General features: G+C 40.2%; 1 protein-coding gene across 9 annotated transcripts in view; it reads right to left on the bottom strand.

Annotated features, from left to right (window-relative positions):
- ZNF609 (zinc finger protein 609) overlaps window positions 1-20,309 on the bottom strand; it is a 233,753-nt gene that overhangs the window by 39,510 nt on the left and 173,934 nt on the right. For all 9 annotated transcript variants that reach the window (XM_073799706.1, XM_073799709.1, XM_073799703.1 and 6 more), the window contains one exon: window positions 19,322-19,547. In XM_073799706.1, coding sequence (XP_073655807.1) covers window positions 19,322-19,547 — 226 coding nt within the window. The remainder of the gene's footprint in view (window positions 1-19,321; window positions 19,548-20,309) is intronic.

The raw sequence follows: 20,309 nt of genomic DNA, 5'->3' as shown, positions 1-20,309 counted from the left end.
TACAGTGTTGGTGTCTGGAGAACACTTGTGACAAACTTCTAACCAGGCCCTCTCTATCAGTTATCACTGCCAAAGCAGCTCACAAACCTTTAGGTCATCTTATGTCCTTGATGTGTCAATGATGCTTTCTCCTCATATAGTCCAAGATTAAAAGCTCGTGTTACATTCTTTCCCCTCCAATGTTAGTGATTAACTGGCTGGGCACCCCCTCCCCCAAACTGAAAAGAAGCTGAGCAACGGCTCACTGCTCCTAACTAATCCTTCATAATAACAGGCACCTATAGTAGTTACCTGGTCTCCTAGTTAAAAATAACTAGGCTGAAGAAGAGCTGCTGTGGTCTGCAGACCTCTTAGTACATGCTATTTGGTGGGCTAGTTATTTGCATATTATTTATTTGAAGATACTTCAGCTACAAGATTTCCTGAAAACGAGCTCCCATATACAAAGCAAATGTGAAAAAACAACTCCACAAACTTAAGAACCAAAGCTGTCTTTTTGGCATTATATGGCAAAAATGTGTCAAGGTATAAATTTCTTTTCATTCCAGCCCATTGAAAGTAAACAGGACTAGCGTTAGGCCAAGTTGTTTAAGATGTTCTTTGACTTAGTGAAGGTTTACATTTCTGAAGTAACCAAAATCCATCAATCTTCTTTGTGATTTCTTCCATTACTTTTATGCTAAGCCTTTTTATCTAGAAATTTGGATATTTACTTATGTATTATTTTAACTGAATGGCTTTACAAAAATTTTAAAAAAAACCACATACCTAAGAATCCTGAATATATGTGTGTGTGTATTTATATACACATACATGTACACACATAAAAACTTATTTTTTCTACTTTGGAAATTATTTATTTTTTTTTTATTTTTAAATTCTTTTTTAAATTAACATATAATTGACAAATAAAATTGTCAGATATTTAAAGTTTACAACGTGATGATTCAGGATATGTATAGTTTTATATAAATTTATGTTAGATAGTGTAAGATGGGTCTGTAAATCAACTTTTTTCCCTCACATAGGGTTTTGCCAATAGCTATTACTAAAAAATCCTTTCCATTTCCCTTAGTTTGATTATAAATTAGGGCCTGTTTCTGGACTGTCAAATTGGTTCTACTGAGCCGCTATATATGCATGTAAAAAATGAAAAGTAACCCGTGTTCCCCCCTCAAACCCCAATGATGCTGTATTAGAAGAGGTAATAACATCTACATCTTTTCCTTTTCCCTACATAAATACTTAGCAGGTACTTGGTAACTACTGAACAGAATAAATAACCCCAGTACTGGTTCAACCCATCAAGGCAGGGTTTGGATAGGCATCAGATCTCACCTCCGGCTGATGAGATGACAGCAGAATAGGAACTCCTCAACTACTTACTTAAAAATTTCACTTCCTGATTATCTACCCAGTGTGGTTCACCAAATTTCCAGCAGCATGGGTACGTGTGCATGCACATGCAGGTTAGGGTTCAGGGAAGGAGTGTTGGGAAGCCTAAGTGACAACATCCTATATAGCAAATAATGAGTTTATGGTATTAAAATGTAGTGTAAAGATTTAGATTGTTTTTGAACAACAAATACAACAAAAGGGGGTCTTATATTTCTGATGCTTCATTTCAAGTTAAAATTCTACTTTTTCAAAATCATCTAAGGGTTAAACATTGACTGTAAAAATCCGACACGTTTTATTACATTGGGCTCATATTTAGAAGCAAATATCTGAATTTGTCCAACCAAAGCTGCAGTCAGTTCAAACTCTTGCCTTTTATGTCCTGCCGTCAGACAAAATTTGTTGTAGGTTTTGCAATAAGTAACCATCTTCCCCTTCCACGTATGAGATGAACCATCAGCAGCACCCTAGACCTTAACCATCATGACACACTGAATATGCCCAGACTCCAATATAATCTCACTAAAGTTGTTGAAGAGGTTTCCCAAATCCTAATGATACAAAAAGATGCTTAGTCCCACACACAATGGGTTAAATCCTTTGTTGCTTTCTCTGATATATTTTTCTTTCGGCGGGGGGAGTGGGGTGTACATTATTTCGGTGAAGCCTTGATGGCTTTTAAGATAATAGTTTCCATTTACTGTGTTTAAGAGTCTTCCATATATTATTACATATTTAATCCTCTGAACAACCCCCAAAGTATTATCATTCCCATTGTACAGATGAAGAAATGGAAACTTAGAGCAATTTGTTCCAATGTTACATAGCTAAATAAGATGCAAAGCCAGGATCTGAATCCAAATCAGTCTGGCTCTAAACTAAAGCCTGTATTTTTAACTGTGCTGTCTCGCAAGATGAGGATACACTTTCTTGGTTCTCAGCAGCTCATATTTCCAGGTGTAAAACACTAAATAGTCCATGTACTGTACTTGAGAATAAAATTGTGGACTAGAGTGAAAGATATCAACACCTGTAGGTTTATTTCTGGCTGAGAAGCAGGTTATTGATTTTATGTTTGCCCTCTCTCTACCAGAGAAGAAACAGAAGCAGCAATAAAACTGCATGCTGGTGGCAAAGGGGAAAATATATGGAGCAGAAGAGGCAAGAAGCAAAAAGAAAATGTCAAAGTAAGCAAAAGGCACCAAGAGGATAGAAACAGAACAAGAGTAGGGGACAGAAACTCAAAAGTCCAAAGCTTCAAGGCTATTATGAAACACATACAGTCATCCCTCAGTATCTTCAGGGGCTTGGTTCTAAAACACATCCCCACCCACCGCCCGCCCAATACTAAAACCCAAGGATGCTCAAGTCCCTTTTATAAAATGGCATAGTATTTGCATATAACCTATGTACATCCTTCCACATACCTTAAATCACTCCTAGATTACTTATAATACCTAATACAATGTAAAAGCTATATAAATAGTTGTAAATAAAATGTTCACAGTTGCCAGTGAGTGGCAAATTCAAGTTTTGCTTTTTGGAATTTCCTGGAATTTATTTTCCTGAATATTTTTGTTCCATGCTTGGTTGAATCTGTGGATTCAGAACCCATGGATATGGAGGGCCATCTGTAATGTGTTTCCTTTGTGAGTATTTTGTTGATGATATGAGAAACAAAGCTTGGTTCTTAAAGAGCTGCAAAATTTCATAAGTATCTTTTTATAAGCCATTAAAAAAAAGAATATAACTTAACCTAAATCAATCATGATACATCCTTAACATGGAATAATGTGTAGTTATTTAAAATGTTATAGGAGACCATTTAATGTCATGGTAGAATGTTCATGGTATTTTCCTCTATAAACAGAGAAGATTACAAATATACAGAGACAGGTACCAATTTGTTAAAAAAAAGAAAAAGTGGGGCTTCCCTGGTGGCGCAGTGGTTGGGGGTCTGCCTGCCGATGCGGGGGACGCGGGTTCGTGCCCTGGTTCGGGAGGATCCCGTGTGCCGCGGAGCGGCTGGACCCGTGAGCCATGGCCGCTGGGCCTGCGCGTCCGGAGCCTGTGCTCCGCGGCGGAAGCGGCCACAGCAGTGAGAGGCCCGCGTACCAGGAAAAAAAGAAAAAAGAAAAAGTGTATGTATAACATAACGAAATCACAATAGGAGTTTTATCTCTGGGTGATTTATGATTTTCTTCTTTGTGATTTAGGATTTCTCCTTTTTATTCTATTCCCAAATTTCCAACAATAAAAAGCTGTTACTTTTTTGGGGAACCATCACTACTGTTTCCAAAACTTTTTCATCACCTGAAACAGAAACTCTCTAACTATTCCCTCTGCCCCATAGCACCTAGTAACTCTATTCTCTCCTTTCAGTTTCTATAAATTTGTCTATTCTAGATAACTTGATATAAATGAAATCATACAATATTTGTTCTTTTGTGTCTGGCTTATTTCACTTAGCAGAATATTTTCAAGGTTTATCCACATTGTAGCATGTATCAGAATTTCATTCCCTTCTATTGCTATTCCACTGTAAGTATGTACCACATTTTGTTTATGCATTCATCTGTTGATGGACACTGGGTTGTTTCCATCTTTTGGCTATTATGAATAATGCTGCTATGAATATTCGTGTACAAGTTTTGTTTAAACACCTGTTTTCAACTCTTTTGGGTACAAACCTAGGAGCAGAATTGCTAGATCGTTTGTTAATTCTATGTTTAACTTTTTGATGAGCCATCAAACTGTTTTCCACAATGGCTGCAACATTTTACGCTCCCACCTGCAGTCCACAAAGGTTCCAATTTCTCCACACCCTCTCCAACACTTATTTCTCCATTTTTAAAATAAGGTCACCCTAGTGGGGTGTAAAGTGGTATCTCATTGTGTGGTTTTTTTTTTTTAACATCTTTATTGGCATATAATTGCTTTACAATGTTGTGTTCGTTTCTGCTGTATAACAAAGTGAATCAGCTATACGTATACATATATTCCCATATCCCCTCCCTCTTGTGTCTCTCTCCCACCCTCCCTATCCCCCCCCTCTAGGTGGTCACAAAGCACTGAGCTGATCTCCCTGTGCTATGTGGCTGTTTCCCACTAGCCATCTATTTTACATTTGGTAGTGTATATATGTCAATGTTGCTCTCTCACTTTGTCCCATCTTACACTTCCCCCTGCCCGTGTCCTCAAGTCCATTCTCTACATCTATGTCTTTATTCCTGTCCTGCCCCTATGTTCATCAGAACCATTTTTTTTTTTAGATTCCATATGTATGTGTTAGCATACGATATTTGTTTTTCTCTTTCTGACTTACTTAACTCTGTATGACAGACTCTAGGTCCACCCACCTCACTACAAATAACTCAATTTCATTTCTTTTTATGGCTGAGTAATTGTATATATGTGCCACGTCTTCTTCTCATTGTGGTTTTGATTTGCATTTCTCTTATGATTAATGATGCTGAGCATCTTTTCATGTGCTTATTGATCATCTGTATATCTTCTCTGGCAAAATATCTATTCAAGTCCTTTGCTCAGTTTTGAATTGGGTCGTTCTGTTTTTTTGTTGTTGAGAGGTAGGAGTTCTTTATATATTCTGGATATTAATTCATTATTGGATATATGATTTGCAAACATTTTTTCCCATTCTGTGAGTTGTCTTTTTCATTCTCTTGATACTGTCTTTTTGATGAACAAAATGTTGTAATTTTAATGGAATCCAATTTATCTATTTTTTCTTTTGTTGCCTGTGCTTTTGGTGTCATATCCAAGGAACCAAGCATTACTTTTTAAATCAGTTTTTAAAAAATGTAATTTTTAAAAAACATCAGGGGGAAAAAGTAGTTGCTAGTAGTGGGGTAGAAAATGCAAGGAGGAGGTATAGTTTATTGCCTCTCATTCTGAATACAAAGCACATTATAATACAGCTTAAAACAAAGATTGTTTTAAGTGTCCAAATTCCTCCTCTTACTAGAATATGACCTGGTAGAGGAGCTCTTGGTCCAAAGGTATGTATAAAAGCTTCGCTACATCATAAATCAACTATACCTGAATAAATAAAAATAATTCAAATCAACATTAAAATATGTTCTGGGGAATACTATGAAAATCACCATAATAAGGACTACTTATGCTTTTGTAAAAAAGATTACTAAAAACAGATTAAGATCATGAAGAATATAATTAATCTGTTTAACGAAAAGTTGTAGAAACAAGAATAAATCTATATGCTGTTTCTAAAAAAAAAAAAAGCTTCTTTACTTCAAACTTTCAACTTACCAACTTTCATAATGAAAACAAAGCTACCCACTGGATAAAGAGCTCATCATTTTGGCTCACCAACTACAGATGGCATGTCAGTGTACAGTGTCTACTTTGGATTTAAAAACTAGTACACTTGACAACAGCCCTTTGGTATTAAATAGTTTTATACATTTTATGCAATTTACAATCGACCCCTAAGACTCACATCTTAAGAGAAGCTCTGGTAAAGAGATTTATTCCTGGGTGTGTAAACACCAGTTCTACCATCTGTTATTTTAAAAAGACCCCTGTTTCTGTTCTTTGTTATTCTCTCTCTTTTTTAAAAAACTTTATTTATTCATTTATTTTTGGCTGTGTTGGGTCTTCGTTGCTGCACACGGGCTTTCTCTAGTTGCAGCGAGCCGGGGCTACTCTTTGTTGCAGTGTGTGGGCTTCTCATTGCAGTGGCTTCTCTTGTTGCAGAGTACGGGCTCTAGGTGCGTGGGCTTCAGCAGTTGTGGCACGTGGGCTCTAGAGCGCAGACTCGGTAGTTGTGGCACACGAGCTTAGCTGCTCCACGGCATGTGGGATCTTCCCGGACCAGGGCTCGAACCTGTGTCCCCTGCATTGGCAGGCGGATTCTTAACCACTGCACCACCAGGGAAGCCCTCTCTTCTTTTTTAAAAAGCTTGTCACCTTAGAAAAAGAGCTAAGCCTAATGTCCAGTGCTAATGGGAGTGGTTAAGAATAAACACTAATGGTTCTTGCTGACACTTTTTACACTGGTGCCTAATTGTTGCTCAATTTAGTCCTGTTCTATAGAAGCTGAATATACCTTCAGCCGTGCTCTTTTCTTTGCTTTCCTGGTAGAGTCCTCTTTACTCTTCCCAAGCCTCTTTACAGGCCAAAGGTCCTTTCAGCCACCACTAAATGATCAAGAGCCTGCTAGTGGGATCTGTGTAGTTTCAAGTTCTTTCTAAAGGGGAAAGACAGACATGCTTGTTTACTGACGTTAGGGGTAAGGGCAAGAAGGAGGAGGATGCATCTGCAACGAATCTCAGCTCCCAGTCAATACTAGTTTCAGGTTTTCTAGTCCTCTCTAGAGATAGGGGTAGAGGAAGAGATCATAAGAAAATAAATAAGCCACAGTTTCTGGAAACCTGTAAGCATAGCTGCAGCTTGGCCTGCAGCAATACAGTGCAGGAAACTGGCTAGGACTGAGAGAGGAGGGAGTTATAAAAGGATGTCTGTGAGGAAAGCTGGTTTGGAACTGTGGGTACTACTACCTCTGTGGAAGCCCCAACTAGGGGAATGCAGGAATTGCTCACTTCCCATAGCTGATCTCTGGTATGTTATTGTCTAATATTTAATCTTGCCAAGTGATTAGAGATTATGCAAATTTCTGAGCACTGTTTCTTCCAGGACAAAAGTTCAAATCACAGATACAGGGAGAGGGTGAACATAATCAGAAATTCACAAGAGTGGGTAGCATTCAGAGATTTTGAAAAGACTAGGGAAAATTAGGACCATCTGTGGTTCATCTACCAACTAAGATTTTTTCCCCTAAATTGGATGTTATGTGAAAACTATTTTTTTATGGGTTTGCCACGTAGTAATATCAGGAACTTTGGTAAAGAGTGCCGTATTTCAAGGAAAACTCTAGTCCCAAATCTGCCTACCTTCAGTGACAATTATTAGAGAGAATGTTTTGCTATGCTATAAATTCTTATGTCTTAACAAACCTCATGCAGGCAGAACCTAAAATCGGCTTAACAGCAACATTTCCAGGTTTTTATCTCACTTACCCTGGCAATCCATTCATCTACAAGTCATGGATTTGACTGTAGGGAAGGATGAAATCATGCATGGACCTTTCAAAACCAGAAACCCAAAGGCAGAAATGTAATTATTATTCCTTTAGAGAGAATACTTCCAAAGAGAATCTTAGTAAAGGGCTCCTGGTAAAGGGCTTCCCAGGAGCCCTTTACTAACATTCTAAGTAGAAATCTGTGAGGTTATCCAATAAAACAATTTGGGATAAAGTCTTCTCCAGAAATGTTTGAAACCTATGGAGCAGTGGTTCCCAACTTGCTGCACACTGGATGCACCTGGAGATCTTTAAAAACTACTGACACCTGGCTCCCACCTACAGCCACTCTGATTTCATTTAGCTAGGTGAGACCTGAGCATCATGGCTTTTTAAATCCCCGCCCCACTTTCTAATGTGCAGCAAAAACGTTCTGGGAATGACAGGAAACAAAAATCCTAAACCCTTATTTCTGGGATCTTTTGGGGCAGAACGAGCCAAAGAAAGCACAAAGGCAACACCCATCATCCTGGAACCATTTTCCCATGACTATTGTCTTCTCTCTCCACAGATACTCAGGTACAAATATAATAGACCCCAGCTGAAACCATTATTAGGCAAGTACCAATTTGGGGAGTAGGCTAGGTAGATCTGATGCTGCTAAAACTCTAAGCAGGAAAAGAAAGCTATATCCTAGTACAGGTTAGAGATGTAAGGCCAAAGTGGAACGTCCACCAAATGTAAACCACTCCACCCCCAGACTGCGGGGACCAGGAGGCTGGGGAGGAAAGCTAAAGATCTGATATAGCTCCTCCTCCCACCTACAAGTTCTCACACCATGGAAACTGTGTAAGTGTAACAGAGGCTGGTTTACCACACCCTGAAATCTCACATCCTCCCTTTCCTCTTGGTAAGGTAACCACACAGTGTATACCCATAGTGAGAGGTGGCTCAGCAGAGGCCATCATGCCTTCGCCTGTCCAGCTACAGTCCTTGTCTGAAAACCAGGAGTAAGAAGGAAGGTATCATCTCAATGGGACAGCTCTGAGGAAATACTTGCCTGGGGTTGAGATGGAATCATACTTGTCCCCAGTTTTACTGCTTTATGACCTAGCAGGAAGAATCAGGATAAGAATATAGCTAGGGGCTAGCCTACAAGAGGTACTTTCCCTTTCAGCCTTCTTCAGCTAGAAGCTGAGAGACGTAGGTAAACGCTGAAGCTTCTTTTTCTTTCCGGTAATCTCCACTTGGCATTTTCAGGGTTTGTTAACAGAGTAGAACTGAACCACACTGAGGCTCTCGGTGCCAAGGAGATGGGAAATAGTAATGTAGGAGAGGACCAGCTGGGATCAGAGGGTGGATCCTCTTCTGCTCAGACTGGCTTGGGAAGCAATGCCTCTCTTTATTTTGTGCAGTTCTTGATTTCCTTCCTTTCTCTAACTTGTGACAATAAGTATTCTAAAATTTTTGATGGCCTCTGTTATGGGTTGAATTGTGTCCCTCCCCAAAAAGATATATTTAAGTCCAAACTCCCAGTACTTCAGAATGTGATCTTACTTTGAAATAGGGTCCTTACACAGACAGTCAAGTTAAAATGAGGTCATTTAAGTGGGCTCTAATCCAATATGACTGGTGTCATAATAAAAAGGATAAATTTGAACACAGTGACAGACTCACTCAGAGAGAAGAAAATGTGAAGGCACACAGGAAAAAGAAAGTCATGCGACTGGAGTGATGGCACCTACAAGCCAAGGGACACCAAGGGCTGCTGGCAAACACCAGATGCTAGAAGAGGCAAGGAAGAATTCTTCCCTCAAACCATCAGAGAGAACACAGCTCTGCCAACACCTCGATTTCTGACTTCTGGCCTCCAGAGCCATGAGACGATAAATTTGTTGTTTTAAGCCATCCAATTTTTGGTACTTTGTTATGGCGGCCCACTAATACAGCCTCAAAAGCAGACTGGTAATGATTAAACAAGTCAGATTTTACTTCAGCCTCAGTGAATTACTGCCACTAGCCAAGGAGATTACAGTCTAGGTCAGTGGTTCACCAGTAGGGTGGGTGGAAAACAGTGGTGATGGAAGCAAATCATAAATCTTGGGGAGCTATTTCACAATAAACATGCCCAAGCTCCATCCTGAACCTGATGATTCAGAATATGAGTGTGGGATAGCAAACATGTATTTTAAACAAGCTCCTCAAGTGATATCACTGACTTGCTCTGATTTTGTACTACCCCCCAACTGAGTAGTCCTAAGCTTAAATAAAAGGATAAAACTTCAGGTCTTTCCCAAATTGATCTGTAGACTCAATGTAATCAAAATCTCAGCAGGTTTTTCTTTTTTCCCCAAGTAAAAATTTACAAGCTGATCCTAAAATCTATATGGAAATGCACAAGGTCAAGAATAGCCAAGGCAATCTTGAAGTATGATAAAGTTGGAGGACTTACACTACGAGATATGAAGACGTATAAAGCTATAGTTATTAAGACAGTATAGAATTGACACAAGACTAGACGGATGGATGACTGGAACAGAAGAGAGAGCCCAGAAATAAACCCATTCATATGTCACTTGATTTATGACTTATGTGACACTGAACTTCAGTGGGGGAAAGGATGGTCTTTTCAATAAAGTGCTGGGTCAATTATGTATCCATATGAAAAAAAATAGAATCTTGACTCTAAATTCACATCCTAAAAAAAATCAAATTCAGATACACTACAGATCTAAATATGAAATGAAAAACAATAAAGTTCTCAGAAAAAAAATATAGGAGAATATCGTCATTATTTTGGGAAAGGCAAAGTTTTCTTAAACAGGACACAAAAAAGCACTAACTATAAAAGAAAAAAATGATAAACCAGACTTTATAAAAACAAAGAACTTCCATTCATGAAAAAGTAGGAAACAGAAGATATTTATGATACATATATCTGACAAAGGACTCTTAACCATACTATATAAAGAACTCCTAACAAATCAGTAAGAAGAAAACATACAACCCAGTCCAAAAATAGGTAAAAGATTTGAACATGTACTTATAAAATGAGATTTCCAAATGTCCAATAAGTACATGAAAAGATGCTTAGTTTCATGACTTATCATGGAAATGCAAACCAACACCACAATGAGATACCACTACACACCAACCAGAAAGGCTAAAATGAAAAAGACATAAGGTCAAGTGTTGACAAGGATGCAGAGCAACCAGGATTCTAATTGGAAGTAGGAGTATAAATTGGTTCAGATACTTTGGGAAACTGGCAACATCTATTAAAGCTGATCATATACCTACCTTATGATCTAGGAATTCCATTCCTAAGTATACACAAAATAGAAATATATTTATATTTCTATAATAGAAATACACAGAAAAGAATATATTTCCCCAAAAGATGTGTACAAAAATTTTCACGGAGGGACTTCCCTGGCGGCGCAGTGGTTAAGAATCTGCCTGCCAATGCAGGGGACACGGGTTCGAGCCCTGGTCCAGGAAGATCCCACATGCTGCAGAGCAACTAAGCCCGTGTGCCACAACTACTGAGCCTGCGCTCTAGAGCCTGTGAGGCACAACTACTGAAGCCCGCGGGCCTAGAGCCCGTGCTCCACAGCCAGAGGAGCCACTGCAATGAGAAGCCTGCGCACCGCAATGAAGAGTACCCCCTGCTCCCTGCAACTAGAGAAAGCCCATGTGCAGCAATGAAGACCCAATACAGCCAAAAGTAAATAAATAAATAATAATAAAAAAATTTTTCTCACAGCGACATTTTTCACAACAGCCCCAAACTAAAAACAACCCAAATGTCCATCAACAACTGAAAGTAAGTAGTGTTATATTCACATTATATTCATGAAATACTGTAAAATAATGAGAATAAACAAAGTACAACTACATGCAACAACACGGATGAATTTCACTGGCCTAATGTTGAATAGCTATAAGGGTATACAAACACATAAGCAAGTATATACACTATTTATGTTCAAAATATGTAACACCACGCTTGAAAATTCAAGGACCTGTATACCTATGATTTGTGCACATACTTATATTTATATTATTGTTAAATAAGACCTAGTAACGAAAAAGAAAAACTTTGGGTTTGTGACTCCTGTCGATCAGTGCCAGGAGCAGCTGAAATGCAGACTAGTTCTATACTTTAGGCAGTCTGTGCTACCTCCAGGGTGGCAGACCAGTCTAATATCTAATGCAACAGCATCTGGGGGTGGCGGGGGGGGCGTTCCTACTTTCTTCATCCATTCTTTCTCCATATTGATACTCAATTCTGGGAGATTTTTAAAATATAACAATTCTAAGGAGCAGGGTAAAAACTAAAAAGCAGAGGGGAGATTGCTTAATGGGAAGACGCACTGTATTTCAAGTGTACTGAATGATATGGGAAATTTTTCAAAAGATGGAAATAATCAGAGTCAAATAAGAAGAAAGCAGGTTGTTCATTAAATTAGTTAAGGGTTAAAAGTTTCATTTGATTATGAGTTCAATGGGGGTAGAAAATTATTTGATAGCAGTCTTTCAGGCTTTTTTTAGACATCCTAAAAAGAAAATAGAGTACAATTTGTGGGAGGGGAGCTACTCAATTTCTCCCCGCAGCTTTTTTGTCATAGACCTTGTTGCTATGGAGAAGGCCATGAAGGCAGCAACTAAGGGAAATAAAGGCTCTGGCAGGAGTAAGCATAGGGACAGCGGTTTAAACAAAAATTCCTTATGTAATTAGCAAGTAGCAGGGCCTATAAATCACCCACTTCCCATTTTTTCCTAACTCCTAACCCTCTAAAAGTACATGGGCCTGGTTTGCCACTATAATTTAACTCAAATACAGAGAAGCCTAAAAGGGCCTAACAAAGCCTAAGGCTGGCAGACAAAACACATGGCCATTTAGCACTGCTGCCTCATGCCAGGGGGAATCAGCTACCTACCCATCCTATCCTGAGGAAATTATCTCCAGCTGCCTAAATTATAAAGTTGATGCCCTATGATTTCTTTGTTCTGTAAAGCCTAAGGGAGATGGGATAATGAAGTAGCAGAAGAGGTAGAGAACAGCCTCTCGTTTCACAGAATAGTCAGAGACACAGAGGGGGTGTGGAGAGAGAGAAAGAGAAAGAGAGAGAGAAAGAGAAAGAGAGAGAGAAAGAGAGAAAGAGAGAGAGCGAGCGAGAGAGAAAATCTCACTGGTATCAAGAGGCAGCAGCAGCAACCTGCAAGCAAAGCTCTGCCTGTGACTCCTGCTGTGGGAGAAAAAGGCTAGTTGCCAAGTTTGTTAACAGCGTCTGCCCATCATTGTTATAGCAGCTTTACCCATCAGGGCAGGGCCAGGACCTGTTTTCTTTTTTTAATAAATAAATTTATTTATGGCTGCGTTGGGTCTTGGTTGCTGCGTGAGGGCTTTCTCTAGTTGTGGCGAGCGGAGGCTACTCTTCTTTGCAGTGCGCAGGCTTCTCATTGTGGTGGCTTCTCTTGTGGAGCACGGGCTCTAGGTGCGCGAGCTTCAGTAGTTGTGGCACGCGGGCTGAGCAGTTGTGGCTCGCGGGCTCTAGGGCACAGGCTCAGTAGTTGTGGCGCACGGGCTTAGTTGCTCCACCGCATGTGGGATTTTCCCGGACCGGGCTCGAACCCGTGTCCCCTGCATTGGCAGGCGGATTCTTAACCACTGTGAGAAGCCCCAGGACCTGTTCTTAGCAGTGTAAGCACTGAAATGGGAGGGTACAACATCTTCCAGCAGATCTCGCCACAACCAATGATTAACAAAGACAGTTCCCTCTTCTGTCCCACACAAATGATCACAGAATCACAAATATCAGAGCTGGAAGGACCACAGAGATATGCAGTCCAATCTCCTCATTTTACAAATGAGCAAACTAAATATCAGACCAGTTAAATACCCTTATCGACAGGTCAAGGAAATTCGAAGGTCTCTAATGGAGCCTTTTCCCCTTGGAATCATGTGCCAAAGCTCAATCAGCCGGGGCTAGTGATTAGATCCAGTTTATACCAGAACTATATTTATTGCCTAGGTATCACTTCCGGGGTTCATACATAAGTATCAGGAACTAAATTATTTGTTAGAGGATGGCATTAATAACAGCATAGGTCTGTCTTTGAGCCCATATGAGAGGGTTTTGTTACTGAAATACCAAAAGAATCTCATTTGAAACATCCCTTACCTATCTGGCAAGCCTGCAGCCTGGCCAACTTAACTGCCGGACAGTCCTTTGCTGGCAGGCAGGGAGGACGTGGGTAAGAGTGCACAGAAGAATCTCTTAGTTTATTTTGCAATTTGCAAAATGAAACTCAAAAAAGGCTGTAACTGAACTTTTTCTTTAGGGCTTCGGGATTTAAATCTATGACAGTGGACAGGTAACGTAATCCACAGGGGTGTTCAGACACGTAACTGCCCTAAAACACCCCCTGGGAGTAAACTGCTAGGTGGAAAGAATGTGTTGGCCGTTGTTCTGTGTAGAGGAGGGGCTAGGAGAAAGTAAGTGTTGATTTCCCCAATGTTTCCTTTGTGTGGCTGCCGTTGCCATGTGGTGGTCTGTTGCTATGAGATTTGTGGTGCCAGACAATGGCTGCTGGCTCTCTATGACTGTGCTATTAGGTTGAGCTGTTTCTGCAGGAGTCAGACTAGTAAGCAATTGGCTACGCAGTGGAGAAACCCTGGTCACTGTGCACCATCCCTCTCCAGGTAAGTGCTGCCTGAGGCAAGACTGAAGGTGAAGGAGTGTTAATTATAGCCAAGGAAAAAGAAAAATCAGTAGCTGAGAACCATCTTAGCTTTCCAGTACAAATACCTAAAATTAGATATTTCATAGTTCACACAAGTACTTTCCTACATCAGAACCACACAGAATAAACCAAGGGTAACTATCAAGGTTACCATTTCCATGAAAGATTAATGGATAGCCTCTTCCTGTTAGTGAGAAGGACAAAGACACCCACAGTCGGGATCTGTAATCAGATGAGGATAAGAACCGCTGAGGCAGGTTCTCGCGAAGCTACCACAGGCTAACTAACTTCCTGCTAAGCAAAACCACTGCCTATTACTCCGATAATGAGAAAACTTTGTCCCACAGACCAAAAGTACAGGGCTCAACCACAGAGTTTGAAGCAGGGCCAACTGTTCTGCTAGGTAACAGGGGCCAGAGTACACAGAAGTCACCCTGGCTCTGTGTAGATGTCAGCTATTTACCACCCTCATCCTTCTCCCATAGATTACTCTTTCCATCTCAGAGCAAATATACACTTTTAGAGTATATGTAATTTCGATACCACCTAGCCCCTATGATATTCAATATGGTAAACCACTAGCTATATATGAATATTTAAATTTAATAAAATTTAAAATTCAGTCCCTCAGTTCCACGTGCCACATTTCAGGCGCTCAATATCATGTGTCACTAGACTATCATTTTGGAGAGTATATTTCCACCACAAAACGTTCTACTGGACAGGACAGATCTAACCCAAGCCCCCATAAATTAGAAATCTAAGGCCAGGAGAAGTTCAGAGACTTATCCAAGATCACATGGGTAGCTTAATGCACAATCTGTTCTGGAATTCAACTCTCCAGACTCTAGTTCAGAGATATTTGTTCTGTACTACTATGGCTTTAGGGCACTATTATTCCTTAAAACAATTCATCTCAAACAGCTGCAGACACTCCTAGTTGTTGGACTAAAAATGTATACCCTGATGTGGAGATGGGGACGCATAGCCTTTCCATGTTTTTTTTGTGCACATATATGACAAAACCTTTACCAAGTGCAAAAACTGAAAACTTTCTCCTCCTCACCAAATCATTAAGCTATAATTCAGCTGTGGAGGATAAGGCCAAGCTTATCACAGAGCTTTTCATACCCTCTGGAATACAACATAGTTGCACTCATTTCAGCTTCAAAAATGTGGTCTTATAGCACTACAACTTCTGTCTTTCTAATATTTTGGTAAAGAAGACCAGAGAAGAAGAATTTTAGAGATGTTGTAAGAGGGATTTCTACATGGAGTGGGATGGTGAACCTAGATAAATGATTATCAAAGCTTTTTTTTTTTTAACAGCAGAATCCTCTTCAAATATAGTTTTACAAAGGAGCTTAACATATAAATCACCCAAAAGTAGAACTGCTCTGGGTTGCATCTGGTTGGGTAGCAGAGATGCAGGCTTCAGTAGCTGTGGCACATGGGCTCAGTAGTTGTGGTGCACGGGCTTAGTTGCTCCATGGCATGTGGGATCTTCCCGGACCAGGGCTCGAACCCGTGTCGCCTGCACTGGCAGGCGGATTCTTAACCACTGCACCACCAGGGAAGCTCTGAAACGATTCATTTTCAAGATGCCATAGTCAACTAGTATTGGATCCACGCTGACTCCAAGATTTAAGCCATAGATTCTATTAACTTAAAAGCTGGATATGTCCTTATTGGTCATCTAGTTCAACTATACTTAAGAGATGAGGTAACTACAGTCCAAAAAAGTTAAGGAATTTGCCCAAGGTCACACAACAATAGTGGCAGAGATATAGAGGTCTCCTGATTTTCACTCTAGGGCTCTTTCCACTATACCACAAATTCTGTCTAGAAAGCACATTTGCTGAAGTAAAATATATCACTAGTGATGGCCTTCGACTTAGTGCTGTAGTCTAGAAAGGAGAACCTGTAGCATTTCCTGGAATTCTTATCTAATAAGTCAGCTTTGCCTTTCTTTAAAATGCCGTGGAAGCCAGTAAGCAATTTTGCCTCAACAAAAGTATGTGTTTCCAGGACCATGGGTTAAGGTAAGATCTGTGAACCAGAAATAGACTTGGAACCTGTTATTTTGATTTGAAGTGAGGTGGGACAAAGTGAAATCAGGGGAATCAGACCTCTGCATAATAAGAATACGTCTTAAAAAAGCCAAGGAAGACACTCCAGGTTATACTTGGGTCTTCTTAATAGTCCTAAGGTTGAGCCTAGTTAAGGAGGATCTTTGTGGTGCTGGCTGAATCACAAACAGCCTAAAAAGGAGATGGGATCTGCAGGACTTTCAAAATGCCTCCAAGGCAAGGTTTACAGTGAGAGATAGGAAAGAAAGCAACAACGCAGGACAGGTAAGCACAGAAATCAGGAAGAATTGAGGTCATGACCCCTACACCTGTTCTCAGCAAGGTGTCTCAGTTCTATAGGAACCGCAGGATCCTCCATTCCCCTGAGAGGCCAAGCATTCATAGCTTCTCTCTAAGCCATAAGGGATTTTCAGTTTGAAGACAGTAGTTTGCCAGGCAAAGAGACAAGAAAGTATAAAAAGTTGGGGTAGCAGACAAAAAAACCTAGAAAGCTGGAAGGATTTTTTAAAAAAGTATCTGTATATAGTTCTTATCATTAACTTGAAAATTGACTCAGTACACTAGATCTTATAGATCTGCAGAGGATGATCTTTGCAGGAAATCTCTGTTTAAAGATGAAAAGGAATGTGAACCAGTTCTGATCCTAATTCAGACCTTTGCCCACAGACAGTTCAGGTGAAGGCCCTCTGGGACGGCCAGAAAGCAGAGTATATATCACTGCAGAACAGTTCTCTTTCCCTTGGGATGAAAGAAAAAGAAAAGAGAGGTAATAAGCCCTGAAATACAACATGATAAGTGGGAGAAAATATGGTATTAAACGTAGAGGACTAACATCTTACAGGTTTAAATAAGTTAGAGTGATCTTAAACTTGGTGAAAGTAATATTTATTCTGAGTTTCAGAGAAGGTATAGAATTCTGGAAAGTATCTGATTTTATAGTATCTATTAGATATATATTAACATAGATCCAGAAATGACAATGAGATGGTGTAAGCATCCATTCATTCAAATAAATATTTGTGAGGGCCTACTATAGATGCCAACCATTAAGTACTGGGGATATAATGGTGAGCAAAACACAGTCTCTGAGCTCATAGAACTTTTGGAACAGTGGAAGAGATAGACATTAACAGAAAAATACAATTATATACACAATTGCAAATTGTGATAAGTGCTGTGAAATAAAGTACACGGTGCATTGAAAGTGTGTAACAGGGGAACTTGGTGATAGGCCGCCAGTGACAACCAGAGAGTCTTTCAGAGCAAACGATTAAAAAAAAAAAAAAAAAAGAAAAATCTGTGCTAACATCCCCCTGGCAGGGAGGGAGAACAGGAATCCTCAGATAAAAAGGTAACCATTGTTCTCAGGAGAGTGAAAGGGTTATTAGCCTCACTCTCAGAGTTTTTATCAGGTTCACATACATAAAAAGCATACTGCCCTTGGAGAGAGTCACTACCACAAAGATGGGAAGAATACAGTAAATTGGCAGAAAATTGATGTTTTCTATCTTCAATATATTGAAGCAAGAGGCCCTGAAGTTTGCTTGGTGGCACAGAGCTGTGATCTGGATATGTTTGTCATTCCAACAGACTCTGGCTGTTTAGATATTTGGCCATAGGCAGATGACATTTTTAAAATCAGAGACAGCCACTTGTGATTTCCAGATTGTATATTGCATACACACATACAGAGTCAACCTCTAGGTCAACCTGTCTCTTCACTGCCTCTGCATCAGTTTCTAACACAATAGGATTATTTTCTTTTTCTTTTTGCATTATGGTCTCAGGCACACAATAAAACCTTATCAGCAACGTTATTCTGAAGGCTGAAACTTTACTATATTGCTAACAACGAGAGAGCCAAGAACACAGAGTTCTTAACCTGTATCACCCTGTATCACATCAGCACCTACTGCATGGAAAACCTTAAATAAATACTGGATCACAGCAAAATATTCAGAGAGGCAGACTGGTTTTTATTGAAATGACTAGAATGAAATGCCTGAATTTCCACAGGCAGGCTGATAAGATTGCTTATGATCATCAGAGATAATTAGCTGTGCTCCTCTGGGCCTCTAAACTCCTCAGAGTGGGGATGCTTTGAAAGCCTGGTTACTAATGCAGAGACATGATGCGACTCTGAGGGCCAGCCTCTCTAACCACACATTCTTTCACAAGGACTTGGATTCTTTATAAAAAGAAGGTATACTGAAATCAAATTGCCGCGGATGGTACCAAGGGATCTGAAATACCTGGTTAAGTCCCTTTGCACCCCTAATTTTTCAGGTTTACAAACTTTCAAAGCAGAAGAGATTCTGTTCTCAGGGGCAAGTAGAACATACAAGAAGTCTGGATGGTAGCCTTGGGCAGCAGCGCCCTACAGTGAGCCAACTGCTGAGTGGATGCCTGAAAACAAGACCATGTAAACAGTTCCCTGTTGCCTAGGCCTATAAAATCTGTACTAAGTGACAGATGCGTAAAGTGGCAAAGTGGCGTGGGTGGCTGGGCAACGAGGCAACCAGTGGGAAGGAGCTGGCTGCACTTCCAGGTGCTAAAAAAGGCAAGAGTTGCAAATCCAATGAGCCAACACTAAGTCAACTTAGGGGTGACTATTTTCCATTTCCTTGACTCCCACGGCTGCCCTTTTATTAATTTTTCTCTTCAAGCCTGACCCAAAAGTTCATTTATATTCATATTCTCCCATATAAAATGAAAAGGAAATGGAGAGTATAGACACAGTTTGAATTACCGCATGGCCAGCACCTATCAAATGACTGCTTAAGTACCAGGGCCGACACCGTTGAATAGCTATGAAGGGGAGATAATTAATTTAAAAAACTGGCAATCTCTAGAAGCTAGGCAATTTTACAGACAAGTTTGCTGTAATCCTCTGGGTAGGTATCACCAGCAAACTATGGTCATTTGAGACTCCTAATAAATACTAGGTATTATTTATAACAATAAGCCCCCTGTTGACAGAAGCAGGTTGAGAAGGGATGGAAAAGCCACACATAGCACTTACCATCTTCTGTTTCCTGCCACACGATGCCCTCAAGGTTGACGCTTGTCCCAGGTTCGCAGGGGCCCAGGCACTCGGGCTCTGTGGCCAGAGCCACATCACATGTGTTGACCCCAACTGATCGGGTACGAACCATGATCTGCTCACAGGGGGATGCGATGTCATTATTGACCACTGGCACCAAAAGGTGCAGTGGCAGCACTGCTGGTGTGGAGACAGGGGACTCCATCTGTGGGGGAAGAGAAAGTAGTAGCTGAGTTACAAGGAGGATATTTATAGGAAATAACTTCTCTGTATTTAATCTAGTCCTACATCCTTTCCTGCCAGAGTGCAGAGGGCTTTAAATGTAAGACTTTGGTCCTCACTTCCAAGTTCTAGCTCATGACACCATTACAAATCTAAGTGGTTTAGATGAGTGCACCCTGGACTAGGAGAAGCTCTATTTCTTATTAACAACCCTCCTCATAAACTGTGCTTGGCTAAAAGTGTATTAAAAAACTTGTCTCATTTAAAAATCTCTAGTGAAAGAGAATCAGGGCCAGACTTCAACAGCAAGGGAGCACACAGATTGATGAGAAAGAAAAGGCTCAGCTTCTGAGGCATGTTCTATTGCTACCACTTTGCTTCCCTCCCATCTATCATTCAACAAATAATACATTAATCAGGTACAAAATCCAAGAATACAGGTGGGATTAAAGAAAGGGAGAAATATCCAGATCCTAGGAATGCCACTTCAGGAAGACTAGAGCTTTAATCCATCTTTGGGTAGAAGGAAATCTACTTAAAAGTTACAGGAGGGCTGGGAGCAACCTGTCGGGGGTTTCTAACCCACAGAGATTATAACAGCGATTGGTTAATGAGAATGGCCTTTCGGAGTGTGAATCTGACATCAAGTGTACCTGTAAGAAACAGGAGGTACTGTTACTATCCAGAAACCAATCTATAGCAGTCTATCGTCAAACACAAGAACCAGCAATCTACCTCAAAAAAC

This window comes from Tursiops truncatus, chromosome 2 (assembly GCF_011762595.2).
Source record: "Tursiops truncatus isolate mTurTru1 chromosome 2, mTurTru1.mat.Y, whole genome shotgun sequence".
Taxonomy (NCBI): domain Eukaryota; kingdom Metazoa; phylum Chordata; class Mammalia; order Artiodactyla; family Delphinidae; genus Tursiops; species Tursiops truncatus.
This window is presented reverse-complemented; position numbering and strand designations above follow the sequence as displayed.